General features: G+C 37.5%; 1 protein-coding gene and 1 non-coding gene across 2 annotated transcripts; one reads left to right on the top strand and one right to left on the bottom strand.

The window, feature by feature from the left end:
* The first annotated feature begins 5,154 nt into the window (after positions 1-5,154).
* Positions 5,155-5,226, top strand: Trnah-gug (transfer RNA histidin (anticodon GUG)). The gene has a single exon. It is a non-coding gene; the product is annotated as a tRNA-His (tRNA).
* Positions 5,227-9,440: 4,214 nt separating this feature from the next.
* LOC139967099 (chitinase domain-containing protein 1-like) lies at positions 9,441-19,223 on the bottom strand. Its single transcript, XM_071970819.1, has 11 exons — positions 19,218-19,223; positions 17,977-18,096; positions 17,339-17,471; positions 15,955-16,002; positions 15,163-15,269; positions 14,415-14,476; positions 13,860-13,952; positions 12,666-12,767; positions 11,530-11,682; positions 10,484-10,556; positions 9,441-9,845 (listed from the first exon to the last, which is right to left on the bottom strand). The coding sequence occupies exons 1-9, from the start codon at positions 19,221-19,223 to the stop codon at positions 11,535-11,537; spliced, it is 819 nt and encodes a 272-aa protein (XP_071826920.1). The 3' UTR covers positions 9,441-9,845; positions 10,484-10,556; positions 11,530-11,534.
* Between the last annotated feature and the right edge of the window lie 6,063 nt (positions 19,224-25,286).

The raw sequence follows: 25,286 nt of genomic DNA, 5'->3' as shown, positions 1-25,286 counted from the left end.
GATGTCCTATTTACTCTATTTGTTGATACTTTGGCTGGGGAATCCTGCTTAGACTCCTTAGTGACTTTATTCGGAAATAAATCTGGAACTTTGACTCCCATTGACCTTGCCATTGACCTTGTCATGATTGGATTAAATGTCTCCTTAGGTGGAGTTGAAAAATCCTCACCAGAATTGACCTCTTGAGCAACCTGATCTATTTCAGAGTGGAATTCCTGTGGTGCTCTAGACAAATAATCTGCCAAAACCAATTCTGAGCCTTTCTTATAACCAACCTGAAATGTATATTCTGACAATTTGAACAGAAGCTTACGTAAGCGTGAAGTTGCTGGTTCTTGTTTCGACTTAAACAATTCAACAATGGCTGAGTGATCAACATATGCCTCAAATTCTACATTTTGCAATAAATGTTTGAATGCTGTCACATTAATAAATAGACCCATCATTTCTAATTCAGTTACACTATACCTCTGACAAGCTGGTGGTAATATCTTAGAGTAATATGCAATAATATTCTCTTTGCCATTAACTCTTTGTGTCAGGTACGATCCTGTTGCTACTCGTGATGTGTCGCTATATAATACAAAACGACCATATTTCTGTGGCATATGCAATATAGGTGGATTACACAACAACTCTTTAATACTTTGAAATGCACACTGATGTTCCTCTGTCCATTTAAATACCTTTCTCTTACGACTCAAATGATGTAATGGTCTCAATTGTGCTTGAATATTTGGGAAAAATGAAGCCACATAATTAACTGCACCTACAAATCGTCTTACTGACTTAACATTGTGTGGTTTCGGTGTGTTCCTAATCGCTGCACATCTGTCATGCAAAGGTTGGATACAAGCCTCACCTTCTGGGGTTATTGAGAGCAAATGTCCCATATATCGGACTGAATTTTGGAAAATGCTACACTTTTTCGGAGAGATTTTCAATCCGTTGTCCATTAAAACCTTAAAAATTGCCTGTAGGTGTTGTTTGTGCGATTGTTTGTCTGCACTGTACACAATAATATCGTCATGATGAGCAATACAGAACTTATTTGAATTTTGGATCGTTGCCAAAATATCATTAATTTTCGACTGAAAGATCGCTGGAGATAAATTCAATCCCTGTGGTAAGCGTTTATAATAATAATGCTTTCCTCCATGAAACGAAGCAATACCTGTATATTGTTGTGCATGAACACTAAGTGGCAGACAGAAGAATGCAGACTTTAAGTCAAGAACACCCAAAATTTTGGCTCCAGAGTACCCTATGGTACGGATAGTCTCATTCAGTAATGGAAATGGGTGATTGAGATGTTTTACTCTACTGTTCAAGTAGCGAAAATCTGTGACAACCCTTTTGTCTTTTGTTCCCTTCTTTGGAATGAGGAAAACCGGTGAGGTATAAGACTGATGTCCTACCGCTAAGATGCCTAATCGCACTAATTTGTCAAGCTCACTGGCGACAATGACTTTGTCCTCATCTGAAAGTCTATAGGGACGTATGTAGAATGGCTCATCATTAGTAAGAGTAATATCAGCCTCATAATTTGGACAGTGAGATAATTCACCATAAAGAGAAAATGCATCTCTATGTGAGTCTAGAAATTCATATATGCTTTCTGTTTCTGAAGCATTTAGAATACTTTGATCCAAATTAATGTTTTCTCTCATGATTTCCTGTTCGGATTTGGAAACCAGGGGATCATCGGCTGTCAAATTTGGATATCGATGTAAATTATATCTTGTAATTTCATCACGATTCTCTTTAGAGTTAGAATTCGTTCGAAAAAGAGACGGTTTTTCGATGTCTCTCATGACATTCAGAAAATCTAGAGAATCAGTAGGTATGTCTTCTGTGACCGTAATGATATCTGCTAAATCTAAATGAGCCACTGTGCGAGAAGGATTCAGAAAAAATTTCCGATTACCCATGTTCCTTAGTAGAATCTTTGTTCTACCTTTATGCATTTTCACTAACATTCGTGAAGGACACATACGAGATATCAGAGGAAACGGTTTAATAACCATATCTGCATTTCGTGCATATAGTGGAAGACGTCCCTGTACAGTAATGTATCTCTGCTGACCTGGGTAAATAACAAATCTCTGCACTGGCCTAAGGAAAACTTTGGCTTGTTTAATTCTAAAACAATTTGTGGTAAAGTCCAAAGATCCATTCAATTCCTTCAGAGTTTGACTACCTAATATTAAGTCAATACCTGTCAGGTTTGCAGCAATTAAAGCAGAAAGCTGAAATTCATGACCTTGAATTTTGACCTGAAATGTTATCGTGCTATACGCATGAATAAACTGACCATTACCCAACTTTAGGTTTACTACATCAACTGAGACTGGTTGTATAGAGGATAAATACTTTGAATTTTGCACTGTAGAAGAAGAAATGATAGAGCGTGTCGCTCCACTATCAAACAACAATGAAATTCCTTTACCATCATGTAAAGTACCTCTTACAAAATTACGTGTGTCCAGTTGAATATCCACATTACGGTCGTTCCCTGTATATCTAGAACTAGGAATATTACTATTCTTCCAAATATTATTTGCTTTACGTTTCGATCTTCCTTTACTTGGTACTTTGTCTGGAGTCACTGTATGATGAGTGCAATCATAAGTGCTCCCTACTGAAAATTCTGTGTTGGTACTCTCTTTACATTAGCCTCCATTTCATGGCTTAGGCGAATTTGACAATATTGTGCAAAATGACCTCGATTTTGGCAGTAGTAACATGTAATTGAAGGATTAAAATATGGTAACCTTCGCCTGTTATTATTCTGACCTTTCCTAGGACCACGAGAATCACGAGAACTATATCTTTGCCTCATATCTTTTGGATTGTCTTGCGATTCTGACCTACGTGACTGATCAAACTTGGTCTCTAATTCCTGAATTTTGGTACACAACTCGTGTATCTCAGAAGATGCAGAAATAGTAGGAGTTTGAACAGAAGACTGTTTGTCGTGCATTGCCATAAATAGTTCGGAAGAAGCTGTGGGTTGACTTTGGATTTGTAAGTCAAAATAACATTGCACTTTCATGACCAAATCTGCAATTGTTGCTTTTGGTGATGCAGACATCAACACTGCTGAGCGGCATTGCAAAGGCAGGGTCGAGATGAATTTATCTCTAATTTGGTCCTCGCCATATCTTAATTGTGCTGCAGCTTTTGAAATTTTGGCCAAATGTGCTTGAGCTGTATCACCTGGCGTATAGCTTAATGCATGAAATGCCTGTGATTTAGCGTAGGAAGAAGTCCCTGGACTGAAACGAGCAAGGAATTGCTTGCGCAGATCAGCAATTGTTGAAAAACTTTTGTTTTCAATCCAGAGTCTGGCTTGGCCTTTAAGTGTTCGCTTAAATATGCGACATATTTCATTAAATTCTGCCTCTACAGGGGGGGTTTGGGACGGCAATTTATGCAACTCTAAATAATCTTCAAATCCCAAATAATGAGCTTCGGCTAAATCTGCATCAATTACATCGCCCTGAAATCGTGATGGCAAAAAATCAGTGGGCCTATGTTTCTGCATAACATTAACAGAGGTAGAAGTTTCCTGTTCACTGACGGACATTATGCTGAATACAACTAGGCTAGTTATGCGTATACAACATGAGCCTATACTTAATTGAACACACTATCGACCGTTATTAAACACAAATAACAAATATGCAATACATGGACACGATTAAAATAACTTATCGGCACACTCTGATCTCAAATAGGGGTTTGGGATACAAATTGGCATGATTTCACTCACCCTTAAGTTTAACTAAGAACTGGTAGTGGAACTGCAAACGATGATTGAAGTCCCTCGGTTAGTAGTAGTAGTAGTGGCAGGTAGTAGCAGGTAGTAGCAGTAGCAGGCGGGCCTACATCTCGTGTGCTGCAGATTCGTTCGCCGTTAACATCGGGTAGAGTCTAGGCTTAGATCGCGAAAATGTTCAGTTCTGATGTTTAGAGCTGTAGTATGACTAACTACTAGTTGCGCGAATGTTCAAACGCGAACTGCATGCTGGGTTGATCATCGTTAGTGTACAGATCAGTGGTTCCGGTGTACAGACTTAGGCTAGTATAGGCTGTCTTCCCTCGTAGAGTGTTTCCGTTAGGCTAGGTCGTGAACATACGTTGTGTTCCTCGTTAGGTCTTCGGGCCAAAAAAAAATCACCTGTTCGTTATTGAACGTAACGAACGAAATTTGTGAAAAGTTCCGTTACCGTTTTGTTCCTGAAGAAAGCAACCGATCTCCACCATGTAATATTGTGTCGAGCCCGCTCCTCCGATAGTAAAACTATATCGGGACTCGCGATAGAAAGGTACTGGGATATCTTGATGCCGTATTTACGCTTCTTCAGGAGATGTCTCGAACGGAAGAAAACAATGACTTCACACAAAAAACAATTTGACGAGATAGGATTTGATTAATGATTCGGTATAATTTCTTCTCTGTCGATTCTCTTTACAAATAAAACTAAATTACAATGATTTGACTTGACTTGACTCCGTCAATTAAACAATTAGAAAGAGTGATGAAATGGTGCCGAAGCAACGAACTGATCACGGAGCGCTGACGGAGTGATAAATTTTCTGATCAAGTGAAGTGAAGTGATAAAACTTTCGGCCTCCTTTTCCTTTTAAACCTTACTTCCATAAAATCCCCACTGCGCACAATCAGTAGGCAGCCAATAACCTGACCATCCTGTATTAACTTAACGATATAAAAATAAGTGCACTGGCACTGATCTGCCCTGATTGGTTGGGAGTTTGGAAGTCCATCCCCTTTCTATGGAAACTTCCATACCACGTGAGAGAACCTTCTCGAATGTTCCACAAACATAATGGAATCTATTTTGGGAAAAGGCCCTGTACCAAGATTCAATAAGATAGTTAAAAACTTCTCGTGGGAAAACTGAATCCATGACCTAGATAAATACATAAGAGGCCTGTAAGGTGTCTTGATGGAGTGTTTCGGTAACATCAAAGAGATGGTATTACTATTTCATAACATTTTCATATTTTGCCCTAAAATGTTATTCTGTTTACATTTATTTGCTTTTCAAATCATTCAATGATAGGCAGATATATATATATATATGTATTGCTTGAGATACCGTTTGTCATAGATCCACCACGTGGCTCGCCGTGATCGTCTAGAGGTTAGGACATTACGTTGTGGCCATAATAACCCAGGTTCGAATCCTGGTCACGGCAGCATTTTTTTCTTATATAAGTCAAATCTTTAAAACTTATATAAAGAGGCAAGTCACCGGGAAGCGATGGGCTCCCCGTTACTTTCTTTGACTTTGTTGGAGAAGATTTGTTAGATGTTTTCAGTGACGGGTTCAATAGGGGGTCTCTTACTGAGTCGCAGAGAACTGCTATTATAAGTTTGCTAAAGAAAGATGGTGATCCTTTGGACCCAGGCAATCGTAGACCAATTAGTCTATTAAATACTGATTATAAGCTGTTAGCGAAGACTTTGCAAGCAAGATTGTGAACAGTTATGTCTAAAATTGTTAATGATTTTCAAACGTGTTCTGTGCCTGGCTGTAGCATTCATACTATTTGCGCGACGGTTCGTGATATTATTAAGTACCACCCCATCACAATTCATAAAAAAAATAGACAAAAATATAACGATTACAGAAACAGATTATTCAATTTTTCACAAATTCTCATGGATATATTATCTGTGCATGGTTTGATATGTTCATCACAATGAAGCAAATATAGCCTACAGATTCGATGTGAAATGGTGTCGTTCTATAAAATTCCATATAAAAGTTAGTGAATCCAAAAGTTGGAAATTAAATTACCCTGATTACTTGAAGACACAAGGACTGTAGGTCAAGTACATACATGTTTCTTTTGTGTGTGTGTGTGTGTGTGTGTGTGTGTATGCTGAGTGCAGTTATCGAAAGAGAAACGTTATACTAAAACAGTGTTACATACAACGAGAGTATACTTTAGGGTATACCTCCTATAATGGTTGTTAAAGGTTAAATGAATCATAGATATACGATAGACGTGTCTGTACAGTACACAATGCAGTACACTGCCTAAGCTATATGTATCACAACGTTTGCGTTATACGCTAGACGTATCTGTAAGTATACACTGCAGTACACTGCCTACGCTATTTGTTACGCAACGTTTGATTTATACGCTAGACGTATCTGTACAGAATGTACTACAGTACACTACCTATACTATATGTTACGCAACGCTTGCTTTATACGCTAGACGTATCTGTACAGTTTAAACGGCAGTACACTGCCTACGCTATATGTTATGCAACGTTTGCGTTATACGCTAGACGTATATGTACAGTATAAACTGCAGTACACTGCATACGCTATACGTTACGCAACGTTTGTGTTACACGCTAGACGTATATGTACAGTCTATACTGCAGTACACTGCCTACGCTATATGTTACGCAACGTTTGCGTTATACGTTAGACGTATATATACAGCATGTACTACAGTACACTGCCTAGGCTATATGTTACGCAACGTTTGCTTTTTACGCTAGACGTATCTGTACAATTTATACGGCAGTACACTGCCTATGCTATATGTTATGCAACGTTTGCGTTATACGCTAGACGTATATATGCAGTGCATACTGTAATACACTGCCTACGCTTTATGTAACGCAACGTTTGCGTTATACGCTAGAAGTATCTGCACAGAATATACTTCAGTACACTGCCTAGGCCAGGGTTGTCCAACCTTTTGCAGAGGAGGGCCACATGGAATGATTATGATGAAGGAGGGGCGCATGAACCCTACGCTCGTTTTTTCGATTTTTCGCCCGAAGCCCAAGGCAACAAAATATGAGCACTGCGCGCGGAGCGCACTGATTTATTTCCCTTCCTGATAAATCAGATGAATAAAGTTCAGCCGCCCCGCCCCCCTCCGCTGAGAGAGTGTCACACAAACTGACCTGTATGCAGTTTTTTGGACCCAGAAGGTTCGAATGATTGATTATATAGCTTTAAGTTGTTATCAATAAATCTGCTCACTAAAATTTCGCACTGTAGAGCATCTCTGGCGGGCCGGACTCAACCCTGCGGCGGGCCGGACTGTGGCCTGCGGGCCGTAGGTTGGACGACCCTGGCCTAGGCTATATGTAACGCAACGTTTGCGTTAAACGCTAGACGTGTATATGTACAGTATGTACTGCAGTACACTGTCTCCGCTATATGTAACGCAACGTTTGCGTTATACGTTAGACGTATCTGTACAGTAAATTCTGCAGTACACTGCCTACGCGATATGTTACGCAACGTTTGAGTTAAAGGCTAGACGTGTATATGCACAGTATATACTGCAGTACACTGCCTCCGCTATATGTAACGCAACGTTTGCGTTATACGCTAGACGTGTATATGCACAGTAAATTCTGCAGTACATTGCCTACGCTATATGTAACACAACGTCTGCGTTAAACGCTAGACTTATGTGTACAGTATATACTGCAGTGAACTGTCTACGATATATGTAACGCAACGTTGCATTACATAGCGTATATACAGTCATATTTGTTTCCTCCCACAAGGAAACTCATTTCTACGATATTAATGCATGACCAAACCTTTAACGAAAAGGATCATTCATCAGCAACTATACGCTATTCATGTTAATATTAATAATTCATACGTTTACTTATGCTCAGCAGTTTTTCAAATCCAAATCTATTGTAAACGATTTTATATGACCCAATAAACTTATCCTGAATCCAAAGTGTCAAACCCGCTTATATCATTAGAGAGTGGGTGGTAACTTTTTCTTAAATAGTTGTCATGAAATACCGGTTTGGGTATTCTGCAAGACTGACGGTGAACAAGGTGAACACACTTTACAACCATATCATTTTCCATGTCGCAATCTGCAAAATGATAGGCGATTTACCTACATATATATATATATATATATTTATGTAGGTAATGTAGGTATATGTAGGTACACACACACACACATACACACATATATATATATATATATATATATATATATATATATATATATATATATTTATATAATCCAGACACGATACCTAGGCAAAGTCTGCTTACGTTTTCGAATCACTACCTTGTACTATTTTATGTCTAAATGTTTTAATTCGTGTGCAAGGTCTTGTTTGCAATAGTTTCCATCCAGAATGCTGCTGTTAATACTTATTTTGACCGCTGGTTTATTCGGCGAAGGACATGCTTTGACTGATATCAAACTAACTTTCCATGGAACTAATGTTCAAGGTAAATATTATAAATTTTCATTTTTCTTTAAAACGAGAGACAGACTTGTTATGGAATTGTCTGGATAAATGTGTTAATAGCAAAAGTTATATAGATATTGTTCATAAAACTCATTGGTTGTATTCTGTAAACATATCATGACCCTTCTCATGACCCTTAACCTTTAACTTCTCCTTTAGTACACCTTGAGCTATTTTTGCTTTAGACGTCATGCCCCGTTGCTGTTTTATGTGTGTGCAACGTACTTCAACCATAGAAATTGATTACTTCAACGTACTTCGCATCGCAGCATCTACATGCAGTGTACCTCCCAACATAATGAGTCTTTACTATATATACGCGATCTGCTTGTGCTTGTCCTAAGCGTTGCTCTGTATTTGTGTGCAAGGGCGACGATGTATTTCGTGTCTCTCCCATCACTAACTTTATGTTGGAATTATTAATACAGGGTCAAGAAGGAACGTCCCCCCCCCCCCTACCACTCCCTCTCTCTCTTGGTAGCTTTAATGTTTAATTGTTAATAACCACAAGAACACTTTAAAGCGCCCAAATAATGGTCTAAGTTTTTTCAGTACACATTAACACGACTTTGACATATAGCCTTCTCGCGGGGGCAGAAAGTTGCAATTGCCTCTGGTCGAACTGTGCCCAGTTTATATTTCTTCATAAAAGAGCACAATTTCGAGAAAAAGCCAAACTAAAAATTTCGACTCGTTATTTGAGGATAAACAGTTGAAATTTTGAGAATAGACATATCTAAAAATTTTGATATAAAACGTCATGTTTTGACATAAAGGGACTAAATTTCGTGTAAACTTAATACATTCCACAAGAGATCGATATTTTGAAAAAATGATGAAAATATTTATGCGCATGAAAAAGTCAACAATGTGATAGGGAACCCTAACCCTAACCCTACTAACGATAGGGAAATTTCCACATTTCTATACAAGAAGTCGAAATTTTAAGAGTGTCGTCGAAGTTTTTGTATAAAGAGTAGACATTTTGAACTACAACTACATCTATCATCATCATTGGTCTCTAGAGTAAACCAATTTACCTCACAGTATTTTCTGTAGGTGGCGAGGTCGTACAGCGGCAAGGCTGGAAATGACACGTAGAGACCACGGTCCAGTGTATATTATATTTTTTTTCGGTTTTCACAGAGTAAGAAATTAATAAATAAAAAATATTACAATATGTTTATATTCTCAGCTCCAGATGAATGTGGTCCACATGGTGCTTGCGACTGCACACTTTACATGGACTTTAACGATATCTATTGTAAAGGTATCGATATCGATGAAGTACCAAGAAACATTCCAGCGAATGCTACGTTCTAGTGTATTCCAGTTTAAAATGCACTCAAATCCGCAGAAGACCCCTATCCGAGTTTCTACATAGTTTTCTGTTGATTTGTCGTCGATTTGAATTCTGTAAAGTCTGCTCCGTTGCTTTTTGGCGCCAGTTTGCTAAGGATCCTCGTGTGTCATGGTTGCATTGAGGAGTTTATTTTCACATGTTTCTAATTTGTTTTCATGTAGGTCGACACGCCTTCTGTGGGATCTTGCGCAAAAAAATAAATAAATCACCAATTAAAACAAAATATTTTTGAAAGTATTTTTACCAAATCCATTTGTTTTTCAAATTTACCCACATATCACATAAAATTATGAGTGATTATCTGTGAACTATACAAGGTTAATCTCTGGCAGGCAGCCCCAGCAAATAACTGTTGGCCTAAACTTGAGAATGATAGCTTTAATAGTAGATTGAGTGGGTTTGGCCAGAGGGCACTTAAGTCACCAGATCCCATTTTGATGTTCCATTTTTGCTTGCATATTATTAAATGGAGAATACATTTATCATTTCCACAAGGCCCATCAATTTACCATGGGTGCCAGGGTTGTAACCCCCCCCCCCTCACCTCTCAATCCTCTCCTGTTCTGTCCTTGTAATCTTGTCAGGTCGGCTTGTACTAGAGGTCACAGGGTAAAATCCTGGTTTAGTCAAAACAAATTGCAAATTGATGGTCGGTCTTTTTGGTTATGCTTTGCCACATATTTAACAGAAACTTTCCATAAATAAAGATAAAGATTTTTTTGCAAACTTCATAACCCATGTGTTGTTCAATTTCAGCAGCAGATATTTTATTATTTTAGAACCGCACTTACTCAAATGAGAAACAAACTGTTTATACTTACTTGTATTCAAAATAGTGTTCCTTTGCTTCTGAGTCCCATTTAAGTTTATGTTTTTTTCACTAATTCTAAATATCTGAAAACAAACAAAGGGATTTGTAAAACACTTTGAGGCAATACTTCGTCAGTAACATTTGTTAGAGTTGGTTTATACAAAGCCTTCTCAACATTTTCCAATTCTGTTGTGACACAACTTCAATTGAGCAAATTGAAATGACTCCCAACTTTTGCTTCACACTAAACAATGTTATAATAATAACTGGATGTCTGTAGAATGACTAACCTCACCCTGGAAACGTAAAGCTTGTCTGCATAACAACATTATGAATGCTTTTCTCTGCTTATGAATGTTCTTTCATCGATGAAGCTTGTGAAACAACTTTCTTGTGAATTAAAATTTGAAATGATCATCTTTTTTCTGTCTTTCCTTCTTCTCTTTCTATGATAAACAATGTTAGTGAAGCTGTTCACGCTGAGGGCGTTGTGGTCAAGTGGTAAAGGCAGTGGACTTGTGATCTAAGGATTACAGGTACGAGCCCTGGCCAGATCATTGCGTCGTGTCCTTGGGCAAGGCGCTTTATCTCCATTGCCTCTCTTCACCCAGGTGTATAAATGGGGACTTGCGAGGTAATTTGTAAATATAGTTGCGTGCGACGGTTTGTGGCTGCACCCTATGGGAAGTCCCCCGGGGGACACGTGGTTGTGATGCACTGTGGTACCCCAGAAGAGATTGATTGAATTGTGCACACTTTGGTGTGTAGATGTGTCAAGTTACCAATGACCAGGGTTGTAAAGTCGTGTGAGAGGGCCTTGGCTTTGAACAAGACTGTAAACCTAAATAAATAAATAAACCTTCTTTCGGCAAACCCTGGATACGAGTGAGACAATAAAGTTTAGATGGAACTGGAGTGGATTTGAATTGAGCAAAGTTTAGAACTGAAGTACAACCTTAGTATTAAGCTATTAACAGCATGACATTTATCCATTAACATAGTCATGGTAATTTATTCATAACTTAATTGCAAGTGACAATAAAAGAGAGCACTTACTTTGGTCATATAACAGCTTCTCCTGAATGACTGCTAAAGTCATATCCATAAAAGTTTAATCCAAGTAAAATTTTACTCCTCCTTGGGCCCGCTTCAGGGGCATTGGTTTCAACGCATTGTTTGACCCAGTAAATTGGAGAGTTAGGTCCAGGTCTGAGTTAAGGCAAGCAATAAATGAATGAAATTAAATATACAATGATTTCAAATCTTCTCATTGACAACATTTTCTATCTTGTCCAAACTTCAAAATTGTTTGCACTTATGACTACACTTCACTTGCTCATAAATACACACAAACTTAACATCCTGTGGACACATATTATTAAAGTGTGTCTGAAGTACAAGGGCAAATTTTATCAAACAGTAGTCTAATTGTCTCAGGTGACCAAATTTCTATTCGGACAAACAAAATCAGCTTGGTTGTCGTCCAGTGGACCACTTGTTATTACCATCAATATCAGATTGTATTGTTACTGTCATACTCTCAGACAGGTAAAAAATGATACAATTGGTATTGCCCTCTGTCACTTTGGAGATATGGAAATAAAACAAAAAATAGTCGTAGGCCTATGATCCACCCGAAGAGGGGTTTTAGAGGCCAAAGGCTGGTATTCTATTTACCAAACCTACACATCTCTCCTACAGTGTACATGTTAATCATTCTTTGTTATTTTGCAACATTTTGTTCCTGTTCGGGAAACAAAAAGGGAAGGAAAAGCCCCCCAAAAATGGCCTGAGTACAGTATGTACAGTAGTCCATGGGACACACAGTACATAACATGTCTCAAGGTAGCTACTGTATGCTGAAGGCAAAGCTGAAAAGGTACTGGAGTTTTCCTGGGCCAAAGGGCTGCTGTGATATCTCATAGGCAAAATCTTTCCACTATAACTGGAATATACATATCATGGACATCTCTAACATAGAGATCGGAAGGAGAGTGAATTTGGAAACTGCTAAGAGAATGGAATTGGAGTGAAAGAGAGCAAACAGATTCCAAAATGTTTTATTACTTACAGAAAACTAGCTAAGTACCACAAAGATATAATTATATACATTTGCCATCTTCTGGATAGTGAATTAAAACATGATTGAGGCATATATATGTATGTATGCGTGCATGTATGTATGTATGTACCTTTGGCTACCGGAGTAGTCGTAGGTCATCAGACTAAATCCGTCCACCAAGGCTGAGAGCATCTCAAAGTCATCAGCAGTGAAAACACCTGTAGCACTTGACCTTTAAAAGCAAACAGAGAAAGCCTCGGTCCCACTTTAACCCATCTTTACATTAGGAATAAACTGATATATTAATAGACATCATTTTACCATCTCATCCAATAGATGCCAGTTGCCTAAACAATTGGGTGGGGGAAGGTGGAGAGGAGGGGGCATTATGGTTAAATGGGTAAGGCAATGGGCAATTGGATTAAAGTACAGGTATGGAGTCCTGGCCAAATCATTACATTGTGTGCTTGCGCAAGGCATTATTACGCTGTGTGCTTGCGCAAGGCATCATTACGTTGTGTGCTTGCGCAAGGCACCATTACGTTGTGTGCTTGTGCAAGGCATCAATACGTTGTGTGTTTGCACTAAGCATGTTATGTTGATTGCCTCTCTTCTACCTGGTGTATAAATAGGGACCTGCCAGGTAACTTGTAAATGTAGTTGCAAATATCCAAATTTTTAAGTCTTTTACGACATTTACAAGAAATCATGTTGTGAAGTTGATAGATATCAATGTTTGCAATGAGTCATGACTTGAGTAAAACTAACTTTCAACAGTCACATGACTCACAGATGTGTGTCAGGAAAGTAAAAATATGTGACTAGTTACGACTCTGAGAGACACATACTTCGTGACCTTCATGGCTACCTGTCAAACTGCGTATTGATTACAAGATACTCCTGTTAACCTTTAAATGTATTCATGGTATTGCGCCACACTACTTGGGTGAACTTGTTCAAAGTTATACCCCAACTCGCCATCTGCGCTCTAGCACCCAATCATTGCTCTCTATGCACCCTGTGTCCATTAAATCTTATGGCGAGCGATCTTTCCAGTATTCCTCAACCCTCCTTTGGAATAAAATCCCACTCAACATCAAGAATGTTGTGTCTGTGGAGATGTTCAAAACTGTTTTGAAGACACACCTGTTTTCATTGTTATAATTGTTATGTTTACTCTTATTGTATATTGTGTACATATCTTTCACTTTCTTTTGTACAACCCGGCGAGACTTTATTGTAAGTTGTGCTATATAAGAACTGTTTATTATTATTATTAGAGCATTACAGAATAATCACTATGTCAATGTGTGTGCAAACATACCCAGGCTGGAGGGGAGGCGGTATTACTACGTAAAATGTCATGGTCTCCCTGTGGAATTCTTCTGACATATCAATCAAAAGGTGAAAGAGATCACTGTTAAAAGAGAATCAAAATTAAAGTGGGATATATTGAATCAACTATTGATTGAAAACAAGTTAAAATGTTCACTGAATTCAAACTAAAACCTAACGAAGGAATTAACCAAATTAAGTTCTTAACATGATTGCTAGTGTACTTTAAGCTCCGTGACATGCATGTAGGAAGATAAGGATTTGACTTTCAATTTAAGTATCACATTTTTTATCTCACTCAAATATGTTAAAGATAGTTAGTTGACAAATCCTATTACGATCTGCCATCTGTCATGAATACCTACAGAGATTTAACCAACCTGTAAATGCTCAAGTAACGGGCACACATTCTTTGATAGTCTTAATCAATAGTAATCATCTTTACAAGCTACTTTAATCAAAATTAATTCAGACTTTGCTGTCTGTAGATGCTTCATGCATTGATAACTCACGACAGTAATTTCCTAAATGTTGATAAACTTACAGTTTTCTTTGGCCTCCCAGTTGGTTCCATATCTCCACCACAACACCATCAAAATTATTTTTCTGGCATAAATTACAACAAAGAAAACATCAGTGAAAACAGCTTTCTATTAAAAGAATGTTTCAGTCTTCGGACCACTTTAACCAATACTAAACTCAATACATCGACAGAACACCCTCACCTGATGTAATAGTAGCAAGTAAATAGATATTTTGTTATATATTTATTTATTTGAAAATAATCCAAACACAGATTTGTACTGGTATCAACTGACAGAGATGAAGTATGAAACCACAGATTTGTTGTAAATGGAATAGCCCCATCGTTTTGATGAATATTGATCAGTTGAAATGATGAAGTTCCATACATCTCTTGTCACACCAACACATTGTGATGTCACAGATTTACTGTGTCTGGGCTATAGAAAAGATTACCAGGGCCTCTTCCTGAATCCTGTCCCAATAGCCAAAGAATCAATGTGACCATATAATCCCATCTATGATGTGCACATACAGACTGTATGGGGCAACTCGAAGGTGGCAACCAGGACTTGTTGTACACATTTGTTTTATAAATTTTAATTAATAGACATTAAAGTATGAAGATCACAAGAAAAAAGACAAACATGACACACCCAATTTTTTACTAAGCATGTTCACCAGACTTCAAATGAATACCATACAAGGTAGGATGATTTTCTGAAATATGCAATTGAAATATCTACATATAGAATTTCCTATAAACTCACTTTGTAAAAGTTCACTGCTGCAATTGACAATGCTTGAATTTCTTTCTCTGATTCAAAGACTTCAACATAATCTCTACCAGTCCATCCATCAAATAATAACCTTGGAGCTGTTGCAAAACAAAAAGTGGCAAAATGGATAGGTTTATGAGACAGAAAGATTCATTATTTATATTATTTAATCATCAAGAAGCTACACAAAATCCAATTGTAAGGAGACCTGGCAATGGAAGTGGTTGGAGGGGGGGGGGGGGAGAGGAGGAGGAGGGGCGTAGGACAGTGCCTCCACTAAATAAAAAACATCTGGCTAACGATAAAGTTTGAATATCATTAAATTTCAAAAGCTTTCATTTGTTTTGACTGAATTACTTGTTAACACAGCACTACCAGACAATGCATCTCACATCATTTGAACAGACCAACTGGTTGTTAACACCATTCCTCTTGATCTACTTGAGTGAATAATCAACATTGTACATAAACCTTATTATGTATTACGCTGCCTAAAATTTGACTAAATTAGCAGAGGGCCTGCTTTGTCCCTGTTTTGACGACATTGTATTCATTGCATGGGAATGTACTAAATAAAATCATCAGTCATTGGGTGTTATTCTCATTGTTGTTTCTAAGCAATGGCAGATTAGCACAGTAGTATGATCTTAAATAATATCAAGCATTCGAATACAGGGATGCCTATATAATTTACATGCTTCTATTACCTGACAGCTATTACTGCTTATCATAGTATGCAATTACCTGATGCTCTTACCTGTCAGAACATATGTCAACACTTACCTACTTCCACCTTCCCTTTTCCACTCTTCTTAACGTCCTTGAGCCAACCTGATCAAAGTTCACAAAACAAGGTTTGAAATAAAAAAAATTACGAGGTTTTGCACAATCTGTCTTATTATCACAGCAAAACATACAGTATGAAGAGGCCCCCTAGCATACATGTCATCCAAATAAACCACAACCTCGTTAGGAATTTAGGAAATATCCCTAGGAAATGTTCTTGTTTGTGACAGAAATATGGAATTAAATAGATTTAATTGAAATGCACTTAGTAAAGGATGTAATCTTACAATTAAGCCTAACTGTGATAATAAGGTGTACATGTATCCTGAGCTATACATGTTCATGTTTGGCTTAGCATAAATGTATCCTAAGAAATACATATTCATGTTTGGCTTAGAATGTATGCTAAATGGGGCCAGGATTTGATGTGTGAAAGTGGGGGGAGGGGCAAACCTGGGAGAGGGGTCTAAGGGGAGGGTTTGGATTTTATAAAGCTCCTATATGTAATCTTGTGCAATATTTATAGGTTATTTCCCAGTACTAGTTGTGTATTTGAAATGTAATCATGCCATCTGCATGAAAGTTTTACCATATTCATTAAGCGAAATGAAAAGTACCACATGGAATTAAATAAGAATTGTCACATTTGGTCGATCTGCTATAGCCTGTGTAATGACATTATGAATAAGATAAAAGTATCGTAGAGTGGTCAGTATTGTCAATCTAATTACTCACCGGTCTGGGGAAAATTAGGGGGTGGGGGAGTTTTGGAGTTTTTTTCTCTCTACCAAATGAAAGTTAATGAGTAGTATGTGCATTGGATTCAAGCCTTGTTTTTTGTTGCTCCAATAATTTTCATACTATTATTACATTATTAGTCACATGTATGTTACATGCAAACAGATTTTATAAACTTAACTTAATGAGCTTATCTTTGGTATGGTTATGTAGATAGTAAAGATTTATCAATACACATTCTGGCCCGAAGAAGACAGTGCGAGGCAACAGGCCACAATTTCTTTCTTTTATTTGTTGGGGGGGTGGGGTGGTGGTGGGGATATATCCACCAAACTAACCTACAGTATTTCTGGATTTTAGCTTGGCGTGAAAATGTGGTTGGGGAATTTACTATTCATTAATACATATACTTGACATTTGGGTGAATCTGTCTGCCCAATACAGGAAGCCTCATGTTACTTTGCAAAGGAAATTTACCCCAAAATTTGTTGAGCTGTAGACCATAGCCTTCTTTGCCTGGCCCATTTTAGAAAGAGCCAAGGCTCTTGTTATGTAAATGTGACTCTTGTTATACAAATGTCAGTAATTCTTGCAGCAAGCCACTTCAAATGAACCATAGCTCTGATACAAACATGAAACTAACCTTTATCGATATCATGGCCTCCATTGACGGCAAATACCCTTGGAGATTTCCTAATTATTTGTAGCCAGACAGGAGATATAGCGCTGAACTTTCCTCCAAATATTTTGGCAACGTCATAACCGTGTCCATTCCACTGAAAGTGCATGAACATATATGTGTAGACATTATAGACAATGTGAAATTAGGGCAAACTAGTAACATGCAGGTCAATTAATACCTTAGTTATGTTGTTAGGATAAATTCTCACGTTGTCCATAACATGCATGAGAATATTAATTATGTCAAGTAAGCTAGCTCATCAATTTCCTTTTCTCTTACCTCACGTTCTTGCAATATAGGAGTAAAGCTTCTTCGAACAATTGAAACATGCAATCCCCAAAAATATGTTATTAAACCAAATTATCAAAAATTGTCGGCTCACTGGTTGCAGTCGATGCAGTTGTACCACTGGTGCACTGCAGTTGTGAGCTATAAATAGTTCTTATTTTTCCCAGTAAGTGTCATTGTTATCATTGATAAACTAATTTAAAGAAAATGCTTCTTCTGGCTTTCCAGCCACTACTTCATACACTTTTAATACTACAGCATCTTGAACTAGTCAGTCTGTTGTCTATTTTATTCGTTTGTAAGTTACGTACCGGAGAAACGTATCCCAAGACATTCCCGGGGAACAGTTTCTTCTCCAAGTTTATAGAGCAGTAGTTTGCGTGTTCACCAATCACCTCCTTAGCTTTTGGAGTCTCGGTCACCAGGCCTCCCTAAATGACACTCTTTTTGGATAGCTTCACTTCCTGTAGGATGAAGAAGAAGAAGAAGTTGAGGTATAACATCGTTCGTGGAATTCTACAGTATGTAATTTACATGAGAGGTATGTTACTGCACACTTATTAACATCCATAGATTAAACATTTGTACAATTATGAATGCAGCTCTATTGGTTAAAATCTTCTTTGTACTGTCAAACCTACAGTCATAGGTTTGTTTCCCCACATCATTATAAAAGAATGCACATGTATTTGAAACATTTCAGCAAGTCCACAAATACCTGATCGGACAACCAGATTGCATTTCAAATCGGATATAATTTGATGGATGGATCATGTAAAAGTTAGACCTATTATGTAGGCAATATGTATTGTCTTCTCCAGTGGGAGGACAAATAACTTCTTGTTTCATTGCAGTACAAATTTGTTATTGAAGAATAAACTTGACAAAGGTCCTCGGTCAGAAGCGAAATGACAAATGGTAAACTAACATACTGTACAGTATGTACCAGAGCCTCTCAAAAACACCCTGCTTTGATAGAAAGGAGCAGTGTGTGTTAAATATCTCATCATCTCCATGAAAAAAGCAAAGCTTTTTATGGTAAATGTATGGAGCACTATAAAATCTCAAGTAAATTTGTTTCATTTCCTCCGATTTCATGCCCACTATTCATGATTGAAACCCAGATTACTGTACCTGTACAGTAGTTTAAACTCAACCACCTGAAAATTAATGGTACACAACTACAGTGCATGGCTAGATATATATGAACTGTCCATGCTGGCAATCTTGAGACATAGATTTTGAAACATAACAACAATTTACTTCTACCTACTGTAGAGCAATACGCCTCTTGTAATCAATATCGGCAATATGCTTTCAACCAACGGAATTGTGATTCGAGACATTTCTATATTTCTAGAGGTTTGCATATTCTATCTCTGCTGACCTTACTTGACCATTGCCTGCTCCCTCCCCCATCCCCCCATAATAGAGCTCCTCCCCATCTCACCCCCCCCCCCCAAAATAGGGGCTTATAGTATTCAATGGTGTGAGCATCTACATAATCACGTCTTTTAAAGCATTATTTATTCTGCAAAAAAGACGTTTTTACCTCCATCATTATGATGGGCCTCTGGAAATCAATTATACAGTAGCACATCTACAGGTCCACATATGTGAATTGTACCATTTAATGACATTTGCAGGGATATCACGTGATGTTCCTACAAGTATGTCTGTTGACCTCAAATGACCTTTCACCAACACAACCATTGTGGGGCATTATGATTTATAGTCTGATACACATATGAAACTTTTCCCAATGAAATTTTCCATAATGGAAAGTGCTGAGGATTGGGTGGTGGAGGGAGGTTGGCATTAAATCCAGTCATCTAAGTTTGGACTGGATTCTAAAATTAGCTAAGTAATTCCAAGAACCAGTAGAAAGAAAGGGGAAAAGCACTCATGAATATGAGCAAGGTAATAGAATTGTTCTGAAGAATCATAGACGTACTGTAGCCTACTTGCATTTGTCTATCTGTACCTTTTCATTGTCTTTTTGTGCTTTCTTATCTTTTGACTTCCGTGGCGATCCAGCATCAACCATGGAAACAAAGATTAGAAATAAAACTAAAGCCAATTTAACACTGCCTCCTGCTTTTATGGCTGATAACGCTCTAAATGTGAAGAAAAGAACATTACAGTCAGATACGTAACTAGTTTTTAAGAGTTATATTTATCCAAAAGATTTCCTGTCCAATATATTATGTGTAGATGTCTGCTTGATTTAACATAGCCATTAGCCCGAGCCAAATTTTTCCTCCATTAAGATAATGCTTTTGTAACTAATGGAGCAAATTTAACCACAAGACTGTAACTTTATATCCCACTAAATCTTGGTTGAGTGGTATCCATTGCATACACATGTATCGGTCTTGGAACTACTACATCATTGTTTATCATATTGACTATGGATAACCACATGTGTGAATGGCTGTGCAAAGATAAATCAACAATGAGTGGAATGCAACACCTTTAGCAAAGTGAGCCAGTTAATTCCGCTATTTCAGGGAGACTAACCTGTACTGTAAGTGTAACTGCAGAATTGGGCAATCTTACGGGTTACTGGACCAGGTTTCTATTTGGGAGACTTTTCACATTATGTCATAATGTTAAGCCTGCTGTAACATAGCAATGTAAAACAACCATGTAGTAATATTATGCATACCCTTCTGTCACAAGTTTAATAAATAAATAAATCATAATAATATGCACACAATAGCCACAACAACCAACCAACGGGAATTGTCGTGGAACTAGTACTGGTACACAACTAGCAAGGCACCAATGTTAAGCAAGTACCCTGGATCTGATATCAAATTTCAAAATACCAATATTGGCCATTCACTACGATGACCAAAAACACAAACTGAATATAAGGTGCTCGGCTTCGTTTATCAAGCAACAAACTTGGCTCGACCAAAAGTCAATGGAAATACGTCTAGACCTACCAGTGCAGTCAGCAATAAAGTAGCCAGAAGTCCAACGCCAGTCGCTAAACCTAGGTCTAACTTCCGGTTGGATATGTTTACAAAGTTTATTGCAACACAATCTTAGTCGAGTCTTAGCCTAGCGTTGGACAGTACAGTAGTCTGTAGCGTTTGGGTTTTACTCTCTTCCGGAAACTGAAAACATAAAACTGGTTGTTTTTCTCTCGGTGACTTGTTTTTCTCTCGGTGACTAATATCAAGTTGAATCCTAATTCAGAAGCAAATTCGGAAGGCCAAACAAATTTCGGTACAGTTTTAAGGTTGTGTTTACCACTATTAGTATTACCAGCTGGCCTACACTATGATTCGTTACCCTGTTGTTGGCAGGAGTAAGCCTCACGTTAGGCCACAGTGGGTCTAGAGGCTACGGTTACTGCATGTTGATCCCCATTGTAGTTATCACCTGTCTTGTCGGGCTCTTGGGGAGGTTAAAAATAACCTTATAAAATGCCCACCCAATTTCCTTCTAATATCACTTCATAAGTTATGTTTATTTCATGCAATTTATTTGCTTCCTACCTTCATATGCAAGCAGCGGTAAAGATTGGGGTACAGTTGTAGAATACTCTGCCTTTTTGAAGTTCTCTATTTCGGATGTAGTCACAGTCAAGTTATTTATTCTCTTCACTGCAATTTCGTTTCCAGTCTAAAAAATCATTCTTCTTGAAAGTTGAAGAATAATGATTTTCCTGTCATGACTCCAACTGCACCAAGAAAATAATAGCTGTGGCTGCTGTACTTACCTTATCCTTGGGTGAATAATCATGACATGCTTGTTTATTCACTTCATCAAATGCAATGTTGGACTAATAACTATATACTTTAAGTTGTTCATGTGGTATGGGAGGGAGGTTGACAAGAGGAGAGGTGTACACACCCCACCCCTTAGATCTTTATCTTGCAACTGTGGGCCTTGTATTACATCAAGCATATTAAGCCTATAATAAATAAACACCCATTATTTACCAGACAGTCAGGACCGTTGGGTAAATAGGCACCAATCCTTCGCGTATTAAACTGACAAGTTCTTGTAAATAAGCACCCTTATGTAACCGACGATCGGGTACATAAGCACCAATGAATTGCAAATATTCAGTTGATGATTAGGTAATAAGTAAGAGTGCCATAGTTATTGTTCCAATGTAAATGTGCATTGCATTCAAACATACATGAAACTTGAATTTGTCCATCGTTGGTTTAATAGTGAATCCCAAGGATTAGGAAGCCAATCATAGATCATTTGTAACCCATGTATAATGATCGTGGATAAACATTGGCTTATACCAATTCTTCTCTCTTTGATGAATGTTTCGAGACACAGAAGTCATGCATTCAATTGTCACACCCTTTCCTGTTGCTGACACCGGCACTTTAACTTACTCTGATGTCCCCATCTGAAGGACAAGAGTTCACCTCAGCAGTAAAGTATGATCAATGAAGTTATATCCAAATCATTGAAACAGAACCAAACCCCAGTCCCCAGTATGCAACCAGACATAAAAAATCAATGGAAGACTCCACTTAACAACATTGCAATGCAGCATTTTGATTAAGGGGTGGTGGGGGTGGGGGGATGGGTTGACCAATATGTTGTATAGGCTGATATGACCTGCATGACATCCTTTGATCTTCTTTGGTCATTCGTGGGATATCCTTAGCATGGAATTTTTAAAATAATACTAAGAGTCAACAACACTGTTTTGTCATTAAATATTACAGTCAGTCTTTGTCCATGCACAGACATACTGTTTTTGATGACTAAGTTTCTTTCTTTTTCCTTCAGGAAAATTCACCGTTGAGAATTTAACGAGGCCCTACAACATTACAGATGAAGTCTCAGCTATCATTCTCAAATGTATCGTCTGTCTGAAGCAACATTCGACAATACTTTCAAGGTCGACTATGGAAAACACCGATGCTGAGACAAGTAATGTCCAAAACCATTCATCCAGATGGGCATTCACTGGTAGCTCAGGGCCTCATATTGTTCTGCTCTCAATATGCTGTTCTCCTCTGGTATTTACATGTGCAGCTTTTTATAATGCTTACCTTGGAATACTTACTTGGTACAACATCTTCCTTCACTTTTACGATGAGAAAACTTTCCTCCATCGTGTGACTCTCTGCCCTCTATTGATATTCATTTTCCCACCTGCTTTACTTCTGGCAGTGCTTGTGATATTTGTTTATACAGCCGTGAAACAGATATCGTGGGATATCTACCGCTGGAAGTATGATGTCTGTGACTTGGAAAGAGGTGCGTATGCCAAACTTTGTCTGAAGATCGGTCTACAACAATGCTGCCCGTATGAGACTGTCATCATGCAAACTGATGAATTTGATAACGTTGAAACTACCAAAGAAAACACAAGTCTTCAACCTTCCCCTCAGCATTCTTAAAGTAAAGAAGCAAGATAGTGGGTTGTATTCAAAGTGCTACAAGGCTTCCATTTAATGACGTGTTGATTATACAAGACAATGGGCAGTCTTACTTTATGTAAAGTTCTGCTAAAACTATCCATTATTTACTGACAGGCTCTCAATGGTATAAAATTGTTAATTTATGTTCCAACTATTATTCAGCAGTATGACATAATGAATCAGATGGCAATTTTAAAACACAGATACCTCACAACCATTGGAACAAATCAAAATTCCATTCATACATGTGCAAAAATTCTAAAATAAAAATCCAAGGGTTTGTTGCTTTAAAAAGAAACATTGTTTCTTGTTAAACCCTGTGAAAATTACATCCCAAGCTTGGGCAAGACAATTGGGGAATCAGGATATATTGCGTAGGGATTTCAACCATAATATCTTTCTTCAACCATTAAATAAGTTGATAAATTTGACTGGAATCAATTGTAAAGACACGGTTTGACATAGCTGGCCAACAATTTAATAAAACATTCTTAAAAGTAATTTCTTAAACCTCTGAACACCTCTAGATTACTCCCTGACATATAGGAAATATTAACTTAGACAACAAAAAGGCTTATGAGGGAGAGAGAAATGCTTTGAAGGTAGGGTGGTAAACTCTTTTTTGAAGTTTGAACATGTTACACTTTCAAGCATACTCTGGGGTAATATTTATGGCCTATAAAGAGTAACAGCTTTTCCTCTTGGTAAAAGTTATTGGAAGATGCTTTGTAAACCTTATGTAACTACTACTGTATCATCACTTGTGTTTGTACCAAAACAGGCTTTCAATTTAAACTACATGTAGTATCCATTGTAATGCTACAATATAGATTTGGTGCTATTGAATACTGTTAGGAACTATTGAAGTTTCATATAAATACCAAAGAAGTGATCAAAATTCTCAATATTTCCAGTAATTGTTATATGATTTTTACTACTCCATAAGATACATTATTACACCATCCAGGCAAACTTTTCTAAGATAATGTAAAGTAGCGGAGAGTAAATCAACTTTCTATACCCACAAGAATATCTATATGAAACTGGTCCTATGAAGTGATAACCAGGGAAGGAGTGGCCCACCACTTGAGAAATTTTGAGAAAATGGAAAAGGGTGCTATCCGCTAAGATGCAAAATGGTGCTATATTTGAAGGGAAAAAAAGTAGAATTTTTTACTGTTGAGGTTGTACTGCATATATATATGTTATACATTTACGTACTGTACTCTAGGAATTTTGGTAACGTTACTTCTGCCAAGTGTGTCTGTGTGTTTGGGGGGGGGGGTGGGGGGGGGGGTTGTTTGTCTTGATTTTATTATGGGGACTTAATTCCCTGCCCCAGATATATACATGGTTCTGTCCCTGCTTGTGTGATAGATGCCTCAAGTTTCCAGTGATATACACAAGCAATGGTTTGTGTAGTAAGTCATCTCACCCATCAAGGGCATTCTGTAATTTAATTACTATAATTATTATTAATATTTTTTGTGACACACTAATAGTCTGCTGTAAAGAGTAAGGAGCTTTCAGTTTTCAGTATGTTTTGCTATGATCATCTCAGTGTTGAAAGTGTTTCGATCACAGCACATAAACGTAAATCGAAATTTGTCATAAGAAATGTGTGGGTGAAACGTCTGATTTTTGTCAGAAGACTTTGAGCCATATAAAGCCATTAAGAATGTAGTAGTAGTATACTTACTAGTTTAATCCAGAGGCACTTGTATATTTTCAAGTTGGGTTTGGGGATTTATTGTGCCTTACAATCTTAATTAAGAAGAATAATTTCCTTCCATTAGAGAAGAGGCAGGCTATGAAGCTGTTTTAGCCTTTTATATTATATAAAATTAAGAGTAAGTACTAAAGAAGTAGTAAACTTGAATATTCAATTATTTGGTATAAGGAGGCAGTTTCATTAGTTAGATGCTGTAAGCCCCATTGAAATATGTAAAGGTCACTGATTATACAGTTTTCCTTATGAGTGATTACAGTTGACTTTAATTAAAAACCAGGCCATTATACAAAACATGTACGTTAAAAATTAATTTATGTATAAATTAGTATTCAAGAACTCAATATTCATAATGACATGTCATTCAATCAGAGGGGTTGTGTATTCCAGTTTCCACATAGACTGTAAAATGCTATGAAACATGTATTTTGCACTTTGCATATATTTATAACTTAACAGAAGATATTGTAATGCCATATGC

Source organism: Apostichopus japonicus, chromosome 4 (genome assembly GCF_037975245.1).
Source record: "Apostichopus japonicus isolate 1M-3 chromosome 4, ASM3797524v1, whole genome shotgun sequence".
Classification (NCBI taxonomy): domain Eukaryota; kingdom Metazoa; phylum Echinodermata; class Holothuroidea; order Aspidochirotida; family Stichopodidae; genus Apostichopus; species Apostichopus japonicus.
Note: the sequence above shows the minus strand (reverse complement) of the source record. Positions and strands in the feature narration are given on the sequence as shown.

Excerpts from the sequence above, each read along its gene's own strand:
- LOC139967099 (XM_071970819.1), bottom strand. Across the intron at positions 14,477-15,162 it reads CAGCAGTGAACTTTTACAAA|AAAAATAATTTTGATGGTGT; the intron begins GTGAGTTTATAG and ends AATTTATGCCAG. Across the intron at positions 12,768-13,859 it reads CCGCCTCCCCTCCAGCCTGG|GTCAAGTGCTACAGGTGTTT; the intron begins GTATGTTTGCAC and ends TTGCTTTTAAAG.